Source organism: Cynocephalus volans, chromosome 8, assembly GCF_027409185.1.
Source record: "Cynocephalus volans isolate mCynVol1 chromosome 8, mCynVol1.pri, whole genome shotgun sequence".
NCBI lineage: Eukaryota > Metazoa > Chordata > Mammalia > Dermoptera > Cynocephalidae > Cynocephalus > Cynocephalus volans.
In genome coordinates, this window is record NC_084467.1 from 123,547,007 (window position 1) to 123,569,506 (window position 22,500).

The window sequence follows — 22,500 nt, forward strand, 5'->3', positions numbered from 1 at the left end:
ACTAACTCCTGTACCTGGCTGGCTGACCGTGCACTGGGCTGCAGGTCTGACTGTACCAGTGCTTGCCAGGGTGACCTTGAGCCCATTATTTAATCTTTCTGGACCTCAGCTTGCTTATCTAAAATGGGAATAACTATGGCCCTAAATATGTTTCACAAATATTGTGAAGTTAGTGATGTCAGGTCCTCTTACAAAGAGATGAAATGACAAAAGGGACTTAGAATAAAGTATAGTTTGGGATACAAACGACTTTAGGGGTTGGTTTCATCGACCCACCCAAGCTGAACACTCCACAGCCTTCCTGAGCACGAACAGCATGGCTCACACACTCCGGTGATATTCCCCTACCCCGCCCCCGCCTTGAGTCCTTGGCTTGGACAAGCTGTCACTCTTTACCCGAGTCTGACTGATACTGTCACTGAGGGAGGGCTCAGGAGTGGGGCAGGCAGTCCCCAGGAGGATGTGGCTAAGCTGCAGGCATCATGCCCAGAGATTAGGAGCAGCCAGGTTCTAGATGCTGACCAGAGTCCACAGCCAGGGCACAGCCAGGAGGAGACTTCTGGGTGGGATGGGTGATTTCCATCGCCCTGCTCTGAGTATGAGTGAACAGCCCTGGCTCCAGAGGTACAAAACAAGCCTTTCTCTTCCCCTCTGGATCTGAGTGGAGCTGTGAGTGGGTGGTGGCTGCCATGTCAGGGACCCCTCAGCAGATTATGAATGCTTCTCTGCTCAGCGAAGCCACAGGGCCACAACCACCCCTCCTGTTCCTTAAGGCTGATCCAGAGTCACCCTCTAGTATTAGTAACAGACACACTCTGTAATAATAAAAAACACTATGTACACAGCACATTACTCTTTTCCTCACGCCTGTGGTGGAGACAGGACAGATCTTATTACTGTCCATTGATGTACAGGCAAACTAGACACTGAACCAAGGAGGGACCTGCCAAAGGTCACACAGCTGACACTGGAACCCAGGTCTTCTGTCTTTTTTTTTTTTTGTCTTTTTCGTGACCGGTACTCAGCCAGTGAGGGCACCGGCCATTCCTATATAGGATCCGAACCTGCGGCGGGAGCGTCGCCGCGCTCCCAGCGCCGCACTCTCACGAGTGCGCCACGGGCTCGGCCCCAGGTCTTCTGTCTTGAACCTCTGTGCTGGGCAGCCAGCAGCTATCTCTCCAGCTGGCACAGGGAACAGTTCCAGCTGTCTTCTATCCCAGAACCTAATGAGGAAGCAGGGGCCACACGGCTAACATGGTGGCCTGAGGGGGCCTCCATACAAGGAATAGTACAGGAATTCCTGGAAGCCAGGGGAATGTCCAACGAACTGAAGATAGAGCCACGGGTGTCTTCCACCACCAAAAGAGCATCTTTCTCCTCCTCCTAATCACCTTCTGAAATAGCAACTGTCTGGAGAGTTTGAGAGACTAACAGCTCCAAATCCAGTACCTGAGTGGCCTGGGTGGCTGTCTGCTGGGACCCAGCGCTGCCCATTAGGGTTGACATGTGGCCTGCTGGGAACACACTCCTTGCTCCTGGAAGTGTAGGCATAGGGCAAAAACCTGCAGCCCAGACCGGCCAGCTCAGGCCCTCTGCTCCCAGGGCATGAATGAGCTCCTCAGCACGGATGGAGCTCATTCCCTGCCATCTCTGCTCCAATCTTCTCACCAAGATGCGCCTCTTACTGCTAATCACTAATGTCATTCTCAGGGGGTATCCAAAGAGGCGCACAAACATAATCTCGGAGCAATGTACTCAATTTCCAAAGGAGGGAATATATAAATCAGAGAAAACAATCAAGCAAGGTCCATCATTATTATTTTGCAGAGGAAGCTCGGAGAGCCTCTTTCCTGGGAGGGAAGGCAGTCTGTTACAATAGTTGGAGTACGTGGGCTTGACTCCTGGCCCGGCTCCTTGTTGGCCCTGAGGCCTCAGGCTAGTTACTGAGCCTCCCTGAGCCTCGTAGTAGAACTCCCTCACTCAGTGAGATTTCAAAGAGGCCATGAATGGAAAGCATCCAGCACTGTGCCAGGCACATAGACCTTTCATGTGTACTATTTTATTCTCTTCTTTTTCCTTTTCCTTCCCAAGTAGCACCTCCCAGACTCACCAGGCATTCCTTGATGTGGACAACTCTCCCATCACATGCACACTCACACCCCTCTCTACTAAAACCCATAACATCAACAACTCCAGAACCATCCTTAAATGCCACACTGATATGGACTGGTGAGAACAAGAGGCAACCTACCCCATGACTCCACTCATGTGGGGGAATATCCCAGTGTGGGCATCTCTGCTGTTGATGTACAGGTTCCAAGTCCTCCCAGGGACCTTCAGCACCACACAGGCTGTGCCTCTCAGTGAGTATTCACCAGAATGCTCTGTTACTGCTAATTTCCTATTATTTCTCTTCTCAAAGGAGTCTTTAATAACCAACTTATAAATTACAGCCATTTCTTGTGGCCTATTTAGTGTTAACACAATGGGAATCATGGCCCCTCTGTTATCCATGACAACTTACCTGTGGACCTAAGTGGCCAAGGGAAGAAGGAGGCTATATAATCATTTACTTGGGGCCTCTGGGCAACCCTAGCTTCCCCACAAGAAGCTTTGAGGAAAAGAGCTAGGTTCATGGTTACAGCTGCCATAACTAATAGGTTTTCTAGTGCTGATCTGAACTGACGGCTGACTGTCCCCTTTACAGGGCCAGCTGCAGCAGTGTACAGAAAGGCAGGACACAGGGTCAGAAGACATGGCTTATAGTCCTGCCTTGGCTACTTACTATATGTATGGCCTCAAGCAAGCCACCTGACCTCCCTGAGCCTCAGTTTCCTCATCAGCAACGTAAGCATGATAACAGTACCTAGCTCCTAACATGGTTGGGTCAGATGAGATGAGAGTATAGTACAAATTAGAGAGAAAGGGGATACTTAGGATCTTATACTCCACACTGGATTTGGCGATTCCTTATTCAATTGCCAGTTTTCATTTTTTAACCTGGAACATGACACCTCTTGCAGACCTGGCCTCAAAAACAGCATTTGCCCCTGCTGCCTCATGGAAAGTCACTGATACTCTGCAGTTCAATGCCCTCTCAGCTTCTCTCCTGTCCTTGCTTTCCCCAATCCACCAGCACCCAAGCAGCTATAGATGAGCATCCCAGGCACACAAGCCACATCTTGTTAACTCTTCATTTGTTTCTCACCTTCTACTTCTTTCCCTAATCATTTGTCTCCTCCCTATGCCTCCAACCCCCCTCCAACTCCAGAGCTGTGCTTTATCTCCAGTGAGCTTAGTGCTTTGCTGATAAGACCAGTTAATCCTCTGCTGTTCCTCTTTTGCAGAGATGGAAAAGATTAGAGGCAAAAGGGTTAGGCCATCTCTCCTTCAAGGGCACTCAGGACTTTAATAAGGGAATTGGATCCTGTTTTCCCATCTGATGCTCTAGACCGGGGTCCCCCATGTTTCTGGTGAGGAGCAGCTCTGGCTACGTCCAGGTGGTAAGCCTCCTGGCTGGAATGTAATGGGAAGGGGGGATGGGTACTGGCACAAGTGGCCTGGAGACCCATCAGATTCCCTGGACAGATGGGCCGATCTGGTCCTCACAAGCAAGTTGCCCAAAGGAGGCATCTCTATGATCAGTGAGGGCCACACTGAAAGCCACGCTGGGCACACAACTGCAGGCATCTGATAACAAGACAGGGAGCTCTAGCTTAGAGAAAAATGACTCTACCAGGAAAGGCCTTTAAGCCAACTCCTCCACATGTCCTGGGATTTACGAGTTAGTGATGCAGGTGGAACAGTGCTACAGCAAGGTTTCTATGTCACGTCTCCTTGGGCAGACATCAAATGCCACCTTGTAGCAGGTAGGTGATATGAGGGGTAGGCGTCTGTGCTTGCAGAACACCACTGCCAGTGTATAGAATGTGGCAGGGAGACAGAGGAAGTGACAGACAGAAGCCCTGTGCTGAGGAGCAGACCATGTGGTGGGCTACTACAGAACAAGATGACAAAAGCACAGCAGAGTGAAACTATGTTAGTACTAAGCAACTGCCGGAGTGTCTTGAGTTCAAGGGCTCTGTGGGGTTAGGCTTAGGTTTAATATGAAAAACTCATTCTGAAGAGACATGATTTGTTCTAGAGGACACAGACTATCTGAGGTGAGAAAAATGGCTCATTTATTTTGTAACAAATGTTTACTGAACATCTGCTATGGGCCAGGGACTGTTTCATAGAGAATAAAATGGATACAATATCTGCTTTGATGGGGCTTACATCCTAGTGGATAAGTCAGAGTTAAGTAAACAATCCACATTCTTACTAACCATTACGAGTAAAAGAACAGGGCATTATGAAAGAGAACAGGGGCTCCTAATTTAAACTGTGAAACAGGGGTGGCCTCTCTGAGGAGGTAACGGTTGAAAACTGAGTGAGGAGTAGGAATTAGCTAGAACAGGGTAGGCAGGAAGAGCATTTCAGAAGGAGAGCAGCATATGGAAAAGTTCTGAGTTGGGATAAAGTTGGTTCCTTTGAAGAAGTGGAAGAAGGCTGTCATGGCTTTAGAACAGAAATTCAGAGAATGAAAAGAGATTTTCAAATTTTATCCCAATTGTGATGGAAAGTCATTAAAGGGTTTAAGCAAGAAAGTGATAACATCTTTGTTTTTAGTATGTCCCTCTGGCTGCCGTGTGGGAAAATGACTGGAGGGAGGGTGAGAATGGAGGTGACAAGTTCAGTTAGAGAGCCCCTGAAGGGGCAGATGACAGTTTATGATGACGTGTCCTAAGATGGTAGACGTGGACATAAGAGAGTGGTAGCTGGATTACAGACATATCTTGGTGATGGAATCAGTAGGATTTGATGATGGATCCATGGACGTGTGGGAAAATGTCTAAGATGACACACAGATGTTTTCACTTAAGCAACTCAGGGAGTAGAGGTGTTATTTACTAAGATGGGGAAGAACGGTGGAGGTGCAGAGTTCAGGTGGGAGCTACTGTGGAGATCATGACTTCTGGTGTGGATACTTTATGTTTGAGATGTCTTTCAGACAGCCCCGTGGAAATTGTGCATAGACACACAAACCTAGACCAGAGGTGACTGCATATCACACAGAGCATTTTCTGCCATTGCGGGGGATGAAATTACCCAAGGAGAGAATAGAATCAGAAGGAAAATGTCCTGATGAACTATATTTTGAGGTGAGATAAAGATAGTGAAACAGCTGGAAAAATAGTATGGAATCTAAAAGATGGGAGTGATTCAAGACAGAGGAAGCTGTCAACTACAAGGAATACTGCTGAAAAGGTGAGTGTCTCTCAAAAGTATTTGCTGGTTTGGCAACATGGAAATCATGGACTAATTTAGCAGAAGCAGTTTCCAAATGGATAGAAACCAGCTTGGATTGAAGTGAACTGGCAACAACGTGGGCGGGTAGAGTCAAATCCTCCAGGAGGAGTAGAGAGACAAGCAGCAGCTGTCTCCTGAAGGAGAGGAGTGAGTTATGACCTCCTGAAGTTTCACCCAGGCCAGTGTTCTCCAAATTGGCAGTCGTGATGGCTTCCAAACCATCAGCCAGGGACTGAACATGAAGAGCTCCCTTACAGCTCTAGAAGACAATGCACATGGGCTCAGAGAGAGGGAAGGGCCTTTAGCTATGGCCAGATGTGCCCCTGACCTCAGCTTTACTTCATTTATCCCAGGCCCAAGAACCCCAAACCACATCCAACTTCACGCAGGAAACCTCTTGGGTATTGTGCTCCAGCATTCAAAACTGTTTCATCACAAAAGTCTTCAGTCTCTATCAGAAAGCTTCTGCATGCCCAAGAAGTATGAAGAAGGTATGGACAGCCTCCTGACACCCTGTCTGGTCAAGAAGATCTGACCCTCACTTTCTCTTTTCCAGACTGTGTTATCCTAGGCTCTCCCCAACAGACCCTGACCTACCTTTCAGACCTCATCTCCACTCCAGTCCTTCTTGAACACTCTACTCTAGTCTACTTACACCCTTAATACCTTATATTTTCCTACCTCCATACATTCATTGTTTTCTCCCTTTGGAATCAGTCCTTCCTCCTTGTCTAGCTGAATGTTATCCATCCCCCAGAGTCCAGCTCAAATCCTTTCACCTCTAGAAAACACTGCCTGGTCTCCTACCTCTCACGCATTTCTCCTACACTGCTGGGGAACACTGGTTTTCTCTGCATGTGTTCATACCTCCTACCAATGTAGGAGCAAGAGTCTCCCTGCATATTCCTTTGTTTTCTTTGCTGGTGCCTGCGCAACAGAGGTACTTGGTAAATATTTGTTTACTGATGGGTTGATTGAGAAAAGCCAGAAGCCCTTCCTCCCTGAAAGATGTGAAGATTTGCAGCAGTCTGTTCAAGGCTGCATTAGCAAGATTTGCCAGGGCCAAATGAGAAATAAATAGGTGCTACAAGTATTCATCAGCCTGGTTCCTACAGAATCATTTTAGGAAGCTTCAAGTCACTTGAGTTCAAGTTCAAATTAAGCTCTGGCCATCACAGCCATCAACTTTATCAAATGCTCTTTTAGAAACTTACTCCTTCTTGGAAAGTTTAAAGTTTAAACCACAAAAGCTTGTATTTTATTTTAATCCTGTAGACAGAGGTTTCTTGCCATTTTAAGCTGTAGATTTTCTCTGGCACAGTCCTTTCCAAAATATTGAAAAGGCAGCAGTCTAACCCAAACCTTTTCACCATATCACACTTCACATGACAGAACATTGCACATGGGTCAAAATTCAATCTGGGGGCCGGCCCGTGGCTCACTCGGTAGAGTGCGGTGCTGATAACACCAAGGCCCCGGGTTCGGATCCCATATACGGATGGCCGGTTCGCTCACTGGCTGAGTGTGGTGCTGACAACACCAAGTCAAGGGTTAAGATCCCCTTACCGGTCATCTTTAAAAAAAAAAAAAAATTCAATCTGGGGTATTTTTTCCACTGAAGGTAATGGCTAAAGCAGACATAATAACTCATAGACTACAGTGACTGTCAAGCAATGTGAGTTCCCATGAAAAAGTTTACATTGGCAAAGTTTTCGGGGTGTAAACATTTTGTGGAAATTGGTTCAATCAAAACTAGGCTCCAAAGTGGCCTTAAACACATAGCAATTATCACAACCACGAAGAGACAGGTAGACTCTGGACAGAGATCTGTAATAATATGCTTTATGATTTCTAGGGGACTATTTTTGTTCCCCGGCATCAACAACATGAAAACTAAGAATCTTAAAATACCAAAAGTGGCGGTTGAAAAACAAAACCTCTTTCCTAATCTCAAATGCAAGAATTCAATGGGGAAGGGTCAGGAAATCCATGTCACTGATTCATTCCTACTGAAGTTGGTCCCAGTGTGGACACAGCTCCTATAGATTCAAGGAAATTCAAGGATCATGTCTGTTTATATGTCAGCTCTACTTCTCCTGAGGTAGAATATACGGTATATTTTCTGGGAAGAATTATTTATTTAAATGTTTGTTTTTGATTGACTGATTTACAACAGATTTAAGGTAACAGAGTCCCATTATGCAGTCTTGGGAAAAATGAGGCTGCTTCTGCTCAGTCTCTCCTGCTCAGTTTACTCCACCAGGAGCCCAGGTTGCCGGGGTAAGTGGTTACTATCCTCCAGCAAGTTTACCCACAGCCATCAGGGTGAGACCAGGCAGGTGAGAAAGGGGGCCCTTGCCCTGTCTATGGCTTTCCCTGTTGTGACTGGAAATAATGGGTTTCAAAAATTAAATAAATAAATAAACAATTTTAAGAGACACTTGTATTCGGATATAGTCATTCTTTTGAGGGTGTGTCTGTTTCTCAATGGCATGATTCATACAAAATAATATGTCCCCCATTTCTTACATCTAGCTGTCTTCCAGAAAGACAAGAACACAGTGTGCAGAGGCATATTAGAAACTGGGCTTCACATTTCTTCACTAGGAATGAGCTTTCTTCAGCATAGAGCTTTTATGCTTAACAGAAACTGCAAACCCTTTGGGAGGAAAAAGGAAACAAAACGACTTGTCAAAATTCCTTTTAGCGCCTATGACTAGTGTTAACTTACATGCTCTCAGAGTGCAACAAAAAGCTTCAAAACTGCTGCTAAAAAGATGGTTTGACCATTTAAAATGGAAACTCTCCCACCCCATACCCATACTAAATAGGTGAACCTTGGGAGCTCTAAAGTTTTCGATTAATGACTGAAATGAGGTTGAATTACCAGAAAAAGGGTTTCCCTGTAGGCTGCGGGCTAATTAGGGTGTTCTAGATCTACACTGAAACAGCAGGTAGAATGCAGGCCACAAACCTTTTGGCTATTGTAGTTGCCAACTGCTCACAGTCTACTTCTCAAAGGAGTCGGGAGGGGAGTTATGAAAATTTAGTAAATAAAAAAGTCCTGAACGCGACCGCCCGCGCCCTGCGGTTCCGGTGCAGGCTGTCGGTCCCTGGAGGCTGAAGAGCCTGGGCGATGCCGGGTCTCCGCCGCAGCCGCCAAGCCCGGGGCGCACCAACCGGCGATGCTGAAAGAAGTTGGAGAGCTCCCAGCTCTCCGACAGGATTCAGCGGTGGGCACCGGGGAGTCCCTTCCTACGTCGCAATTAGGAAAGTTTTGAAAAGTAAAGACCCTAGACAGATAGGAGACCCATTCTTTTCTTGAGCATAAGAAACACGCCGCGCCGCGCCAGCCGGCGGCTGCTCGAAGAAGACCAACAGCCCTGCTTGGCCGGGACCCGCCCGGTGCCTTCCAGCTCCCCACCGCCCCAGAACTCAGCCAGAGGGCGCGGAGACAGAGAGGAGGCTCTGCCGGCTTGCGGATCCAGATGGAAACGCCTCCGGGCTCCCTGGCCTGGGGTGCAAGGGCTCGGATCCAACAGTCTAGTGGGCAAGGGCAGAACCATCAACTCCTGCTCGGACGCCCGGGACCTTCTCTTCCAAGCCCGCTCCGGCTTCTCCAAAGGACGCGCGGCACAGCCCATGCGCCCTCGGCACTCCACTCCACTCTTCTCTCTACGGTTCCCCCCAAACTCTTCCCGGAGCTCCCCGCAAAGCACAGACGGCGCCCGAAACTCCCAGGGCACTCGCCAGCCACCCCCACCTCCGCCTCTCGAACCCTCCTTGCCGCGTTCTTTCCGCCCCGCACCGTTCTCCTCGCGTTTCAGGGGAGTCAGAAGCAATCCACGAGAAAATGCCTTCGCAAGGAGCCTCCCTACACCCGCCCTGTCACTGAAACAAAAGCATAGGGAGGAGGGAGGTGGGTGAGGAGGCGGGAGAAAGGTTTAGAAAGAGGATGGGGACAGCGGTAAGAGGGAGTGCGGAAGGGGGCCGGGACCCCGCTCCGGCGCCGCGCGGCCGCTCGCTTACATGCCCAGGTCGCTGTAGGTGTTGAAGAATTCCATCTGGTTGCACGCCTGGATCCAGCCCACCACCCAGGTCTCGTGGCGGGGGATGGGGGGCATGACCACGCGGGCCGAGGCTTTGAAGTAGGGGGTCTTGTAGCGCAGTACGATGGGCGAGGTCTCCTCGATGCGCGTGGGGCACTGGTCGATGGTGGCGCACACATCGTACACCACGATGTTCTCGCGCCGGATCCGCGCCTTGCAGGTGATGCTTTGGATACAGCCCATCCTGCCGCCCGGCGCCGGCGCGGCGCGGCGTGGGGCAGCGCGGGGGCCCGCGCGGGCAGCCGGGGGCGCCTGTCACGCCGGCATGGCGACGCGCCGCTCGCTCCCGGTCCGGCTCAGCTTGCGCCTTGGAGCCGGGAGCCGCCGCCGGGCATCCTCCGGGGAAGCCCCCTCCCCTCGCCGCCGCTTGGGGTCCCCGCTGCCCCGCCGCCCGCCCACGCCCGCCCCCTCGTTCCGGCGGGGCGCGCGGAGCGTGCGCTCCTAGGAGGCGGCGGGCACCCTCGCCGGCTCCAGTGCCCGGGCGGAGGGCAGAGAGGGGAGCGGCGCTGCGAGGAGTGGTGCCCACCCCGGGCCGGAGCCCCCCGCCCCTCGCCGGAGAGGAGGAGGCGGCAGCGGCGGCGGCATGGAGCCGGGGGAGGGCGGCGGCGGCAGAGCCCGATCTGTCTGTCTCCGCGGCGGCCGCAGCAGCCGCCGCCGCCGCCGCCGCCGCCGCCGCTGCATGAACCTCTGCACCGCGGCTGCCCCCCGCGTGCAGCGCACCCAGCGGCGGGCGAGCGGGCGGCCCGAGCGGCAGGCGGAGGCAGCGGCGGGTGGCGGGGACCCGCGCTCCCGCCGGCCACGCCCCGCAGCCGGATCGCGCCGACACTCCTCGGCTCAGCAGCCCGGGCCTGGGGGGGCGCCAAGGGGTTGTAGCCCGGGATGGAAGGACCCACGGACTAGGGCTTCTCGGAACGTGTTCCGCGGAGGAAACTGGCTGTACGCCATAAGTTTTGTCCCTCTCCGGCTGCCGTCCGGGTGTGGGGGGTGGGTAATGTGTAAGGGTGGGGGTGTTTAAAGGGCCGCCAGCGCCGGGGTGGGGCTCGGCACGTGGGGCCCGGCCTGGACGGGACCCGGCAGGTGGCGCCCGGGGGCTGGGCGTGGGGTGCCGGGACAGCCCCGGCGCGTGGGATGGGTGGGGCCGAGAAGGGCGCGGCGCTGTCCAGAGTCTGGTGGGAGCCCGGCGGCCAGTAGGGGCTCGGGGACTGAGCGTTGGGGCAGCCGAGAGGTTGGTGGAGCAACTTTACCTGAGATTGGTCGTTATTAATAAAATGGCTTGTTAGATTAGGGTTAGGCTTGAGCTCCTCTAGTATCCTACCTTGAGGAAGGCTGAATCGCGGGCTCCACCCGTGGTACTCAGTGCAGTGCAGATATCTTTCCCTGACTGGGTTTGCTCTGGAAGCTTTCCACCGCTGTGTGTAATGAGGGTACCCGAAGGATCCCTCCGTATCCTTAGGCCAGATCACCCAAATGCCAGGATTTTGGTTGAGGCACGAGCTCAGCTTTTACTCATTGCCTGCCTTCATCCAAATCTTTTCCTCCTTAGAAAACACTCTTTCAACCAAACACCACACACATTGGAGAATTAGAGCAGTTGTGAACTCTCCCTGGTTTGAAAAACGCTGCGTTTTGAACGTCTCTGCATTCTGAGACAGACTGTGCATAGTATGTCCGTCTATCTAGCTGGATTAGAGCATTTAGTAGCCTTCTTCACATTACCCAGGACCAGCGAGGTACGAGGGGAACTTGAGAACATGTTTTGAACCAGATAGGATTAAATAGTAACTGCTTAATAATACAAGTCCAATATACCCATGTGTAGTAATCCATCTACCCCACTTAAAGCCTGGAATTTCAGGGACCCATTTTTGACTTTGCTTTTCCAGAGCCCAACACAGTGACTGGCACTTAGTGGCTGCCCAACAGTTGTCTGTGAATGAATGAATGAATGAAAGAAGAACAGCCTGGCTGCAACAATCCTGTGGAAACTGCCACCACTGATATTGGACATTGTGTACGGTATGACCACTGTCATGTGTCTGATATTGTGATCTAATGTACCAAACAGGAAAAATGTTTAGCAGGTGCTCTTATTGGGCATCATCTTACATTTATATTTTCAAGGTATTTTTAGGTATTTCTTCCATGATCATTGAACATTTGCTGGATCTGGTGCCCAAGTGTGAAATACTCTGACTAACAGGCCACAGGAGGCTGCTAGAGTTAGTCTTCAGCTAGGACAGATGTGATGAGTGATTTAAAAATTGGTTGAGATTTAAAAGCACTCTTCATCCTTGTTTTAACTTTTCTGACACCTTGGTTCACTTTATAGTTAACAAAAAAGCAGTTTTTCCCTTTGATGACATGCCTCTCTCATTTTACCGTGTAGCCACAGACCTCAATCACTTGCCCTTTCATTCATAAACCTTTATTGACTGCCAGGCAGGAGCCAAGCAAGCATAGTGCTAGGTACCAGGGATTCAAAGTTGAACAAGAGCACATGGATCACTGGAGAAGATAAACCTGCTAACAGGTTATTACAGTAAACTGCTTGTAGGGGTGTGTACCCAGTGCCATGGAAGGCCAAACAGGAGAGCCAAGGGGAGATCTGCATGTGTCTCTACTGAAGCAGTGACATTCAGACTGGATCCTAAAGGACTGATAAAGGCTCACCAAGAAGAGAAGCGTGAAAGGGCAGCGTGGGACGAGAGTTTGGCAAATGCAAAATTTATAGAGGTATGAAAGAACTCAGTGTGTTCATGCGGGGAGAGAAGTAGAGACATCTCACAGTCCAGGGGTCTCTCAAAGTTCTATGTGAGGACCATGGACATCAGAAACACTGTTTAAGAACCAGTTATTGATAGGACAGTATCTTGATCTTTACTGGAAGCTGATGAAGGCAAGATTTGCATTTTGAGAAAAATTACTCTATTAGTGTGGAGGATAGAGGATGCAGGGTTTCAGGATATTGTGATGACAAATGATTTGGCCTTGAGCTAGGGCAGTGCCATGGGGCTGGAGAGGCCTGGCTGCATTTGAGAGTCATTTAAGAGGTAAAGCTGATTTACATGGTAACTGATTAGATGTTGGGGGAAGGTCTAAGCCAACTCTGAGTTTTCCAGCTTCAGTGATCAGATACATGTGGTCAGAAGGAGACAGAAGGGGGAAGGAAGCAGGTTGGGGTTGTGGGTGAAGTCATGTTAAGTTGAGGTGCTTGGAGGGTATTTTGGGGAGGGAGCCAGGGTTTGAGTTCTGGGAAATAGACAAAAGGAAAAGCAGTTATTTGGGAATTTAGTTATCTTTGTTAATTTGAGTTACTTGTCAGGCTACAGTTTTGTAGATAAATATCTCCTTTATCTTCTGATGGATGACACATGCTAAGTCTTCATAAACATTGAAGGGGGATGGTAGCCTTCCCAAATTATAGAAAAATCATGTAAGGGAGTATATATCTTATTTTGCAAACTTAAAATAAGACCTTATTATATCCACTAGAGTGCCAGTAAAATATAACTCATTATTCACAGACTTGACATTCTCGAAGGGCTTATCCATGACCTTGGTAAGTTTCCAAAATCATGAATGTCACCATGGCGCATAATTTCCACCATAAAATGCAGTAAAGTATAACTGAAAAATTTAAGGAATCCTATATGATTCTATAAATATGGGGCCAAGGAAATTTCTAAAGCTATTTAAATAAATTTTGCCATTAAAATAAACTTCTTACTTCATTACCTTATATCTTTACCTTATTAATTCTGTGTTTCCCTGGCCCTACAAAGAAAAAAAAATTAATCACAGTATGAGAATTACTGTGTATGTCAATGAGAAAAGAAGAGCTAAGTTGTACTGGGACACAAATGCCAGGTATTGGGTGTGGTCCATTTGCTAGCTAAGTGGCTGGCAAGTACACTGTGGTCTCCCAGCAGCCCATTCAAATTTCTGTCTCAGCAAATTATTTCATGACAGGGACCTTTCGGGTTGTTCACGGGAGACTGTCATCATTTATGAATATTCAGTCTGCAAATGCTAGTGCACCAGTACATGTCACTCGAATGAAGTCCCCAGAAGTGCAACAGTTTCTCAGTGCTACTCTTCTTCTAAGCTTCTTTCTCTCATAGTGGATCTCCCCTGCCTCTATAAACACCTTTTGTGCTATTTCACAGTGTTTGCTCACACACGTGTCATCCTCAATAGGCTGTTCACTCCTCCAGGGAATATTGCCACCGTGCCCCATTGCCCAGCCTAGTGCCTGGTACTTAGGAGCTGCTCAGTATGTTTGAATAACTGAAAGCAGTCTTAAAGATCTGTTCAAACATGATTTCCCATATCTCCCCTATAAGCTCTGCCTCATCGTCTACAGCAAGCATGTTTTTAGCCCAGCGCTTTCTTCACTGTGTTTCTTTGTCCTCCCACTTTTTTTCCCCAGTGTGCCTCCTTGATGTTAAGTGGTGCCCTTTGTCTTTGAGCATTAGACACAGTCTTGAAGGTTATCAGTTCTAGGTACCAAGAAATGGAAAAACTCCAATGGCAAGACCTTGACGACAATCATTTCTTGTGAATAACTTCATTGGAATTTATTCTCAGGGCATAGCACAAATGCTCCTTTGTACTTCAAGCTTTTGATGTTCTGGGGCATGACAGAGCTCTTCAGTTCCCCGAGTTAGAGCCCTACAGCACACTTTCCAGGATGCTGGCCTCTGTGCCTTCTTTACAATCCACTCCCTCAGCAGCAGATGACTCTGCACTCGATCCTTCCAGAAGCAGTGTGATCTCTGACTTTATTTTTCCTTTTGATTGACTCATTACTCAATTTTCAAGTGAGCTTTTTAGAAACTCTGGGTCACAAGGGCCTATTTTCTAGTTGACCTTGGCAAGGGTTTTCAGAAGCCATAGAACAGATTTCCAAAAGTTTTTTGTTTTTTTTAAAAGATGACCAGTAAGGGGATCTTAACCCTTGACTTGGTGTTGTCAGCACCACGCTCTCCCAAGTGAGCCAACCAGCCATCCCTATATGGGATCCGAACCTGTGGCCTTGGTGTTATCAGCACCACACTCTCCCAAGTGAGCCACGGGCTGGCCAGATTTCCAAAAGATGTTGAAGAATTGCCTCTGGAGCTGTTAAAAACAGAGATGGATTTCTACCTAATTTAGAGGGACCAAAGACAGGCAAGAGGTTAAATGAATCCTCATGTCCAAGAGTACAGGATTAAGGAAACAACTCCTTTTTGGTTGTTATAGTGGATTAAATTATGTCCACCCAAAGCTGACTGAAGCTTGAATTGTGTCTCCCAATTTTATCTATTAGAAACTTGGCCCCCACTGTGACTATTAAGAGGGTGGGAAATCCTATTATGGTAATTGAAAGACAGTGTCTTGAAGAGGTGATTGGATTGTAGGACCATACAGTATGAATGGATTAAAAATGGTGGTCAGGGGTGTGGTTCTGAGGGTTTTAATAGAAGCGAGAGGAGAGTTTGTCTCTCTGTATTCTCTCTGCTCCACCGTTTTCACAATGTGATCCCCTGCCATCACTGTCACCACCACTGAGAACTTCACCAGCTGCGTTCCCTGGACTTTGGACTTAGCCTCAGAAACTGTAAGCAGTAAATTTCGTTTTCTTCTAAATTACCCAGTTCCATGTATTTTGTTAGAAGCAACAAAAATGACTAATACAGTTGTGAACTCCCCCTACCACCACTTCAGAGGCAGAGTTAACCAATTTCTCTTCTAGGACAGGCTAAGAAATTTAACATGAAGTGGACCGTGGCAATGGACTCAGGTGCTTTGTGGAAGCCATTCAGCCAAAGATATGGCAGCTATTGTGCTTCAAGTAGCCAATATCTATCAAGCTTTTCCTACCAGTCTTGGGTTATTTTAAGCTGCAGAAACTATGAAGAAGGGTGCCCTGTTTCCTCAGCTGTCCTGCTGAAGGTTGCCTGTGGCTTTCCCTGTCATATTCAAAGTCCTTTTCTCAGTCCTTACCTGTAATATTTGACACACTTTTCTTCTTTTAATCCCATGATTCTACAAATCCTAATTCTTCTCTTAGCTTCTCCGACTCCTCTTGCTTTTCCCATTTCCCATAGTAGTATTTCCTAGGGTCTCTGGCACCTGAACTTCCTCAGGGTATTTATCCATGTTTGAACAATTATGTTTCATGGATGTCTTCCAAGTTTGTCCCACCAGCCCAGCCTTTCCCCTGAACTTGAGGCCAGCACTCCTATCCGCCTGCTAGATGTTTCTGTCTGGATGTACCGCCCTCTCCTCCAGCTCAGTGAGTTGACACATCTCTTCCTAAAAGCCAGTATCTCCTCCCAGCTTCTTGTTTCCAGCTGCAGGCACCAGGGTCTTCCCAGACTTGAAGCTCAGAAGCATCTTGGGCTCCTCACTGTCCATCTCAGCCACTCTCATCTGACAGATCAAGTCAGAGCAAATCTTTATTATGTTTCTCCCTATTGTAGAAACATATAGTGTTTTCTTGTAACTATCAAATTTACCACAATTCCCTCAGATTGGTATTGAAGTGCTCCATGATGGGACCCCAACTACCCTGCCTTTCTAGCCTGTTTTTGCTCACTTCCCATCCACCCTGGACCTCAGCTCAAATAGGTGACTCACCATTATCTCCCTTCTTTCCTCTTCCCTGGTTTAGTTAAGCCGTGGTTTCAGACAGCATATTCAAATCCCATTCTGTTCCATGACAATGATGTGTGTCTCATTTATTCCTTACACAAGACTGTGAGGTAATATCATTATCCTCCTTTGCAGATAAGGGTGCAGGGGCAAAGAGAATAGGGAATTTCCCCAAGGTCACAGCTGGTAAGTGAGTGCCTGGGCCAAGGTTCAGACCTGTGTCTGACCACATACTAATGACCCTCTGACCCCTGTAAGAACGTCTGTGAGCACTTCAGCTATAAATCATCAAAAGATCATTGGAAAACCTCTCCTGAACTCCTGCTCAGAACATACAGTGGACACTGAGTAACTGATACATAAATGAATAAAGCAACAGAATTTTATAGTAGATTTATAGAAAGATCAAAGGATAAGAAAGTGTCAAGTTTAAGTGCAAGATTTCTAGGCTAATAGCTTAGAGAATGACAATATTATTGTCAAGGTAAATTACATGAGAAGAGGAAAGCTTGGTGGGTTGGGAGCTAAACAGTGGTCTTGATCTTAGGCTATCCAAGTACTCAAGAGAAGATAGCCTGTGGGAAAGTCATAAGGGACAGTCCCTGCCTGTAGGAATTTCCAGAGTAGGCAGATCATCAGTGTGGATGAACCTCCTGGCTACAGCCCCTCAATTTCCTCTGTTTTGGTTTCATGACAGGAGGGGATAAACTGGGAATTGGTTGTACCGCTTGAGGCCCCAGGTGGGATTACCACTTGCTGGTAGATCTAGGTCAGTAAACACCCTCCAAGGAAGGGAGTTACCTTCTCTGGATTTGCCTTGACCTCATTCACATTTCTTCTAGCCACCTTCCCCCCCACCACCCTTTTTTTTCTCTTCTTACTTCACCCTTGGGTTTTCCTAATCTTGGACAAGGTGTGTTTTACCACAATCCCTCCTCATGGGTCAGAGAGTGGGAGTTAGCTTTAGAATTTGTACAGCTCAGCGTTGGAGCAGCAGTTCAGCGTTGATGTTCCTCATCAGCAGGGCTGGCTGCTGTTCAGCTCTTGTGCTGTGTGGAAGCAGAGCCACCATTCATCCACAGATAAGCTGCTCCTGTCCATCTCCTTTGCCACTGCCACCTTTCAATCCTCATCAGCTGGAGCACTGGTCTCCAAAGTGGTCTTCACCAGAGCAGAGGAAGAAAATAGTAGAATTTCTATTTTCCATTATCTCTAACTTTTCCTGTTAAAATTGCTATTTTTAGGTGTGTTTCATTAATGTATATATCAGTGTTTTGGTAGTGATGTATATCACTTATAAATAAATAAGCAAACCTATTTGGCAAGCATTGATCTAGACAATTGCAATTTCTTCTAGCTGGTCTCCCTTTCTCAATTATTTCTTTTATGTTACACTAAGAATTAGTGTGTTTTAACACACTTTTCATTGTTTTCTGGCCTGTCTTAAGCCACGCATTCATTTATTCATTCATTTACTTGCTTAGCAGCTGCCATCTGTCAGACATTGCATGAGGTGCTGGAGATACAAAGATGGCTTAGATACTGTCCTTGCCTTTACAGAATCCAGGAAAATGGGCTCCTGTGATCTCATGCTCTTCTGTGTGATCAAAAAGATTTCATAATCTGGCCCCTTCCTATCCTGTAGCCTAAATTCCTTCCCGTCCCCACTGTCACTTAGCCACATTGAGGTTCTTAGCGTTGCCCAGACAGTTTTCACCCATGTGCTTTTCATTTTCACATCCCACAAACGTGGAAGCTCTCCGAGGGCAGAGGTCTTTGCCTTTTTGCCTTTTCATTCACTAACGTATCCCAAATGCTTAGTACAGTATTGGGCATATGGTAGGCACTGAATATGTATTTATGCACAAACACCCTGCACATGCGGATTCTTCTTCTAGGTCTTTTCTCTCTGGCAAATGACTGTCTACTCTTTAAGAGCCACCTCCTCTGTGAAGCCTGAAAGCCTCCCTACTCCCTGCCCCCCACATACACTCTCCCATGCACAGAGAGCTCTTTTTCCTTTCCCTTGCTGCTCTGTATATTCTTCCATATTAGCAATTGCCAGGGTGTCCTGTAACTGCTTGTTTATGTGTTGGTGTTTCCTTAGTGCACATCTTCTTTGGGGGTGGTCATTATGTCTTTTTCACTTTTGTAATGCAGTGTGTGTCCCAGACTAAGTGTTTAATAATTGTTTCAGAAAGGAAAGATGGGGATATTGGAAGCTAAGGTCTCACTAGGGCTGATACCCTTACAGGTCTTGCTGGGCAGAGAGACCGTCATGTATGAAGGGATGGGTCAGGCCCTGGTGGCCTCCATCTCAATAACCCTCCTGTTATAAATTGAATCGTGTAGCCCAAAAGATATGTTGAAGTCCTAATGCCAGTACTTCAGAATGTGACCTTATTTGGACATAGGGTCATTTCAGATATAGTTAGTTAAGATGTGGTCATACTGAAGTAGGGTGTGCCCTTAATCGACTGTGACTGATGTCCTTATAAGAAGACAATCTTATGAGGAGGTGGACAAAATGCCATGTGATGACAGAGGCAGGGATTGGAGTGATTCAGCCAAGGAAGGCCAAGGACTGATGGCCACCAGCAGAAACTAGAAAGAGGCAAAGAAAGATTCTCCCCAGAGTCTCAGAGGTAACATGCCCTGCCAACACCTTAATTTTGCACTACTAGCCTTCAGAACTGTGAAAGAATAAACCTCTGTTGTTTTAAGTCACCCAGTTTGTGGTGCTTTGTGACAGCAGTCCTAGGAAAGTGGCACACGTCCTCTCTTTCAGCTGAGGCCACTCGTCACTCCCTGCAGGCTCTGCATTGCCCTGCCTGTACAAGATCAAGTTTCACCTTACCAGGAGCTGCCAAGGAGGCCCAGCCACACCCTCTGAGCCTTAGCAGGGCCAGGGCAACCTAGTTGTGGACTAAATCTGACCTAGGGCCTCATTGCCAAGACCAGTGCCCAGTTAGTCTCTGGTCCTGATCCTAGAGTCCTCATCTCTCCCCAGAATCCACTCTTCACCCCACGCCTCACTTCTGAGACCTGGCTTCTCTCTGATTCTCCTGAGACTCCCAGCTGGTTTCTCCACATTTGCCCTTCTCTGCCCCCAATCTATTGTCTTTCTTTTTTTTTTTAAACATAAGAGTCAACATGATCTTTTAAAAATTCAGATTAGATCATGTTACTTACTCTCGAAAAAAAGTTCAATGGCTTCTACTGCTCCTGGGACCTCATTCTCAGTCTCCCCATGCCATGACTATGCCAAGATACTTCACAACCTCCTGGCTGCCTCTCTCTGCCTCATCTTGCACCATGTTCTGTCTCATCTGTTCCGTCTGCACATTTCCCTTCTTTCATGTCATTGAATAGGTTGAGCTACTTCCCACCTCGGGACCTTTGTGTGAGCTCTTTCTTCTGGTTGGGTTCACCCTTCCTCTTTTACTGCTTCCCTAACCTCTAGCCTCTGACCTCCAGTCTCTGCCCTTCCACATACCAACTCATCCTTTAGATGTTAATCTAAATCCTACTCCCCCAGCAATGCTTTAAATCTCCTTGACCCAGCTAGAGCTCACGACTGTGCACTCTTAAAGCCCCCGTACTTCCTCCTCACAGCACTTATATCAGTAATTAATCATTTCTATGATTATTTAATTATGATCTGTCTTTCTTGCTAGATTACAAGCTTCATGAGGGTAGGGACTATGTTTATCTTTTACATTGCTGTTTCCCCAGCTCTCAAAGCAATACCCAATATGTAGTGGTTGTTCATGAGATATATGTTGAATAAATGAATGAGTTTGGAACTTTGTCTTGGTTACTTGCCCAATATCTCAGTCCTCCTAGAGATGTTGTCCCATCTCACCCTGGACTTTCCCTCACCCCCTGGGTGGGAGAAAAATCAAGGTGGAGCCTGCTTCTTATTCACAGACTTCCCTCATATGCCTACTTTCTCGCTGCTCCTGAACTTGTCCCTGTTCTGCCCCCTGCCAAGACACATCCATCACTGCATGTCGGAGGCTCTGGTGCTACAACCAGACCTGCTTGACATTGCATTGTGCTTATGGGACTAGACACATTTCTCTCAGCCTCTGCTTTGGGGTCTCCACATTAGTCCCAGACTGTTCCATCCATATAGTGTTGGGGACAAGTGTCTGGAGATACAAGAGGAGGATTTGAGGAGCTGGTGAGATCCTCAGGAACAGATTGTTTGGGGAGTGCTACATGTGCTGTGTTTACTTAGAAAATCTAACATAGGTCTCAGTCCAGGCTAAATAAACATAACACGACGACAGAAATCTTTGTGAGTCTTTACCATTGGAATAAGTAATTATTTTTATTACTGCTGGAAACTTTTGATTTATGAATAGAAAGCAAGTCCAAACCACAGTATAATAAAGAGAGTGAGCAGTATAGGAAGAAAACAGTACAAAAGGGAAGAAGAAAACCCAAGACTCTCTTTAAATTGAGTATTGTGTTTACTGGACTAGAAACTAATTTTATCTGTATTGCTCAATAAGCATCACACACAGTAGAAGGAAAATAACATTAGTGTTTACACTTCCTGAGGCAATTGGAGACAACACCCACAATCCTGTACCATCACGAGACAAGCACCAAGCAGGCCACACACCACAATTTCATTTCACACACCCCTTGTGGAGCTAGATGGAGACGGCCATGCTGTTTCCCTAAAATGTTCAAAGCACAATTGATTGTGTCTTAAAATAGGCCCACAGCCTGGAACTGAGAGCTTTATTGGAAAATTGTGTCTCTTAGGCTTTGTGTCTTTCAGTTAACAAAGGATTGGCAGTGATATTAACTCCTCTGGTCATGGGCAGGTCACATACATTCTTTGAGCCTTAGTTTCCTTGTTTGTATTTGTAATTCAGAAAAGATTATTTTCAGGGCTGTCTCCAGATTCCCTCCTGTTTTGGGAGGTCTTGGGAAATACCTTGATAAAACTGCTTGGGACAGAAGATGAGCATCTGATGACAAGGAACTTGAGGCCTGGTGATAAGGTGCTAGTCATTTCTCCCACAGCAATGAGTATGAATTTGGGGGGTGGGAAGAGAATAGAACAAAGAGAAGACAAGGGAGAGAGGAGATAGTGGATGGCCTCCCAAAATTGGTAGGGAGACCTACCCATTAGCATAGGGAGATCTAATGTTCAGTTTTAAGGGGTTTGTATTATTCTTTCATGTAAAAGGCCCACTCCTCTGTGTATCCAAACCTGCAACACAATTTTCTTTACATACAAAGGCTGTGTGTATGTGTGTGTGTAGAATAAAGAATAGGATTGAGTTCTATATCTAGGTCAATTCTGGGGCAAAGATGTAGGAAAAACTATGAGTCTGAATGGAGACCAAGACCCTTTTTAGAAGAGTTTGCATAGAAATGGTGATATTTCTTTCTTAAATGTTTGTTAGACTTGAGAAAGGGCATAAAGTCAGAGTCAGGGGAGACTATGAGGACATAAGCCCCTGGAACTGACAGAAATCTTGGAAAGGGGAATGGATTTTCTGAGGGCATGGGATGAGAATTTGAACCAATCCAATTCTTCTTTCTCATGGAGAAGAGAGACCTGAGTACACCCAGGTCACATGCAAAATGGGGAACATAAACACAACAGAAGGGCAGAAATCCTTGTGGGAACCTACCAGTGGGATAAATAATTATTTTTTATTACTGCTGAAAGCTGCCTTGCCCTGATTACCTTATATGGTTGTCATGAGCAAGGAAGGGCCATCAGGTGAATAATGCACATGAAAAGCTTTATCAATGTCAGATATTGTTATTGCTATTTTAGAGGGCTTAAAGTCCTCTCTGCTTGTGCCCCCAAACTTTGTGACTTCATTTCCAACCTGGAAAGCATTACACAAAAGTTATTATTTGTTCTTCTTTGTCATTGGATATCGAGGGCCATGTGATGGAACAGCATCTTTCAAAGCATGCTATGGCAGTAGCTAAAATAAATGCAAAGCTGAGAAATTTGGCAGAGGTCTAAAGAGATTGAGCAATTTCCTGCTTAAAAAGGAGGAAATTAAAATACGACATTAAACAAATGAAAAAGATCAATGATCAATTGGAGGGAATTCAGCTCTTTTTCTAGATGACAGAGAGTGATGGGACCCGAAAAGGAAGAATCCAATTCAGAAATACAGATGAGATTCACAGAGTCCAGCACAAAGGCCCTGTTAATTTTTACTTCCTTTAGGTAGGAGTAGCCACCTGTGGCTTACACTCGAAGGAGCAGACAGAGTGAGGCGTTGGAAAGTGGGTCGAGCTGAGAGTGGATCCTGCCTGTGTCTCATACCACGATCCTGAGTGTAATTTATAATGTGTGCTTCCTGAACTTCAATTTTCTCATCAGGAAAATAGGATTTTTTTCCTTATTGCCTCA

At 47.1% G+C, this 22,500-nt stretch overlaps 1 protein-coding gene across 2 annotated transcripts in view; it reads right to left on the reverse strand.

Moving 5' to 3' along the window:
• The window catches only part of FAM78B (family with sequence similarity 78 member B), an 88,908-nt gene extending 79,264 nt beyond the window's left edge, over positions 1 to 9,644 (reverse strand). For both annotated transcript variants that reach the window (XM_063107036.1, XM_063107035.1), the window contains exon 1: positions 9,382 to 9,644. In XM_063107036.1, the coding sequence (XP_062963106.1) occupies positions 9,382 to 9,644 (263 nt within the window). The remainder of the gene's footprint in view (positions 1 to 9,381) is intronic.
• Between the last annotated feature and the right edge of the window lie 12,856 nt (positions 9,645 to 22,500).